At 33.2% G+C, this 3,447-nt stretch overlaps 1 protein-coding gene across 3 annotated transcripts in view; it reads right to left on the reverse strand.

The window, feature by feature from the left end:
- Positions 1–3,447, reverse strand: part of LOC106881612 (ras-related protein Rab-32B) — a 113,817-nt gene that overhangs the window by 22,500 nt on the left and 87,870 nt on the right. For all 3 annotated transcript variants that reach the window (XM_052971210.1, XM_052971211.1, XM_052971212.1), the window contains one exon: positions 1,085–1,210. In XM_052971210.1, coding sequence (XP_052827170.1) covers positions 1,085–1,210 — 126 coding nt within the window. The remainder of the gene's footprint in view (positions 1–1,084; positions 1,211–3,447) is intronic.

The following is a 3,447-nucleotide window of genomic DNA, read 5'->3' on the forward strand; positions in this document are numbered from 1 at the left end:
TATATATATAAATACACACACACACGCACACATATATATATAAAACCATCATCATCATCACTTTCCATGATGGTATGGATTAGATAATTTGAGAGGAGCTGGCAAGCCAGAGGACAGTATCAAGCTCTGCCATTTGCTTTAGTATGGGTTTTACAGCTGGGAAGCCCTTATCAATACCAACTACATTACAGAGTGCAGTGGGTGCTTTTTACATGGCACCAGCTTCAGCAAGGTCATCAAGTAATTTGCAAGACACTCACCTCCTCATCCAAGGAAGGAGTAGTATTGAGGAGGTGGTTTAGTGTCAGGTGATAAGTTAAAGTATGATGGAGAGATTAAAACAGATCTCAAGCTGTAGTGAACTGACACCCTGTACCTTTTTTTTTTTTTTGTAAGCCTGGTACTTTATTGGTCTCTTTATGCTGAACTGCTGAACTACTAAGTTATGAGAATGTAAACACACACACTAGTTGTCAAGCAGTGGTGGGGGACAAACACAGACACAAAGATACAGACACACACACACACACACACATATACAATAAGCTTTTTACAGTTTCCATCCATCAAATCCACTAACAAATATAAAATTAGTGTACATTTAAACACAAAAGAAGCGACCCTTATATATATATATATATATATGAAATCATTTGATGGGCTTCTTTCAGTTTCCATCCATGAAATCAAATTACAATGCTTTGGTTGGCCCAGGTCTTTCAAAGATAATGCTTTCCTAAGGTGCCACGCAGTGAGACCGAACCCAAAACCACGTTGTTCGAAAGCAAACTTCTTACCACACAGTCATGCCTGCACTTATGCATTTTAAAAATATTAAATTTTGGCATGATGCCTGCAAAGTTAGTGGGAGAGATGAGCCAATTATATTGATCCCAGGGCTCAGCTGGTACATACTTTATCGACGCTGAAAGGAAGAAAGGCAAAGTTGAATCCTTTGCAAAATTTTAACTCAGAATACCAAGGGATAGAAGAAAGCTGCCTAGCATTTTGTCTGATATGTTAACAATTCTGTTAGCATGCTACCTTCAAATAACTAAAAATAATGTGATGATATAAAGGATACAGTAGCTCGGTAATGTTGGGAGAAGAATTGATGGACATAACGTTTGATGATACTTGTTTTTCCAGTTCCTAATTCTCCAATAACAAGAATCTTATATAAGTGTTCTTTCTTTTCAATCCCAGATGTCTGAAAAAAAAAAAAAGAAAAGTAACAAACATGATAAATATTGATAAACAAGGGAATTAAAATTCTTTTTTTTTTTATATATAACTAATCTTTTCTAAGCATATATCTATACACATGTGAAGGCACATAGCCTGATGGCTAGGGTGTTTGCACTTATGATTGCAAGATCATGGTTTCAATTCCTGGACCACATGGTGTGTTGTGTTCTCAAGTAAAACACTTCATTTCTCGTTGCTCCAGGCCACTCAGTTGTAAATGAGTCATTCCATTTAGGAGGAGGGGGGAATGTCATGATCTCAGTCATTTATGTATCATTGGCTTGCCTGCCTGCCTAGCCAATGGGGTGGCATTATTTGAAAGCTACAGCACTGCAAAGAAGTGCAGTCTGACCTGCAGTGTACAACAGCATTTGAATGTTTGGTTGATACCATGATACAGATATCTATACACATATAACAGCTACCTTGATGGTATAAGTATGTTTTTGAGGGAAGTTCCCAAATAAGGTTTTCTCCAGCGTCAAAGGATTATTTGTTGTTAGAACTCTTCCGGGTGGGAGTTTTTGTGTTTTAATATTTCACTTGGGTATTGTGTAGAACTTAATACGTGTATTGAATGATACAAATTAGATTATATTCTTTTGAACACAGAATTGCCATTAGAACAGCAGAAATACTGGGTAAATTACCCTTACAAAACAGAAAAAATTGTCAACAACCAGCCATAGGACATGAACCCATATCCCTCAAAGACTCCAGCTGAGTGCTTTACCATTAAGCTAAACTGCCTGCTGACAAATTCATGACTGGCTGTTGACAAATTTTTCCTGTTGTTCTAGTGGCAATTCAGCATTCAAAAAAATATCATCTAATTTGTATTGTTCAATACACATTTTAATGCTTATAAAACAAAACAAATGTTAGTTTGTTTATATTTATGCATATAATTAATATATGTATGTTTCAGAATGAAGTATTAGCTGATTATAGAGCAATAATAAGAAAGAGAGATGAAAAAGTGATGAATGATTATCACATGAACTTCATCATTCATCCCTTTGTCATCTCTCTTTCTTATTACAACTTTATACTCAGCTAACACTTCATTCTGAAACATATGCATATTGAGATCTACACTGGGTTATTAGTCTCACAATACCTAAGAGAAATATTAAAACACATAACAGCTATTTAAAACCAACCAAACAAATAAACAATAAATTCACCAAAACATATAAACAGGAAATCTCAAAATCTTAAAGAAAAACATATGAACATCAACATATCTACATACAGGCTAACATGAGGAATGTAAAGAAAAGTAAGAGGAAGTTATAATAAAACTTTTTTCTGAGAGTACAACTGATAAAAAGCAAATGGTAACAAACAAGGAATTAAAACCCAGACAAACTTAGATGTTGTTAATATACTAACATTCCTCTTTGACTCTGTTTTGTCCATTTGTTTTTATTTGACACAACACCAATTTTTACAGTTAATTGAAGCATTATCATTATATCAATGATGCTGTAAGAAACATTCTTCAAAATTACATTTGTTAAGGTTATTTCTATAGATTTTCTATAGAAATTATAGCCAGCACTATAATTTTTATAGAAAATCTGTACAGATGACCTTAACAAATGATATAATAGCACTGCTAACACAGTAGGACAGAATTTACTTATTTAAAAAAAACGTTTAATTTACTTATTTAAAAAAAAAACGTTTAATATACTTTGCTTAATGAAATACAGTATCCTTACAAGTCACAAAAAGACACTGTTCCAAAAGAAATTTCTTAACTTTTCTTCATTTTAACATGAAGTCTGTCAATGTTTCACCAGGCAAGTAATTTTTGCGCTGAAACCATGATTTGAAACTAGAATGATTGCAGCATGAAAAGCACATATTAGCCATTCAAAGATATTAAAAGACTGTCAACTTCACTTAAACACTTATTATTTGGTGCCATGAGAGTATAGTCATGCAGATATACGAAGCAGCTATTTTGTCATAACTGCAAAGTTTATCTTTTCCCATGTTTGTATTCATTATTCATAGACCAACATAAAAAATAATATGTGCAGTTAATAAAACCCCAAACAACCACAATAGAGAAACATCAATCCTTTGTGATAGTTCTGTCAAATTACAGCAGCTATTTCAGCATTACATAAACAAGGTGTATGTGTGTGTGTGTATATATATATATATATATATATATATATATATATT

This window comes from Octopus bimaculoides, chromosome 10, assembly GCF_001194135.2.
Source record: "Octopus bimaculoides isolate UCB-OBI-ISO-001 chromosome 10, ASM119413v2, whole genome shotgun sequence".
NCBI classification, from domain to species: Eukaryota; Metazoa; Mollusca; class Cephalopoda; order Octopoda; family Octopodidae; genus Octopus; species Octopus bimaculoides.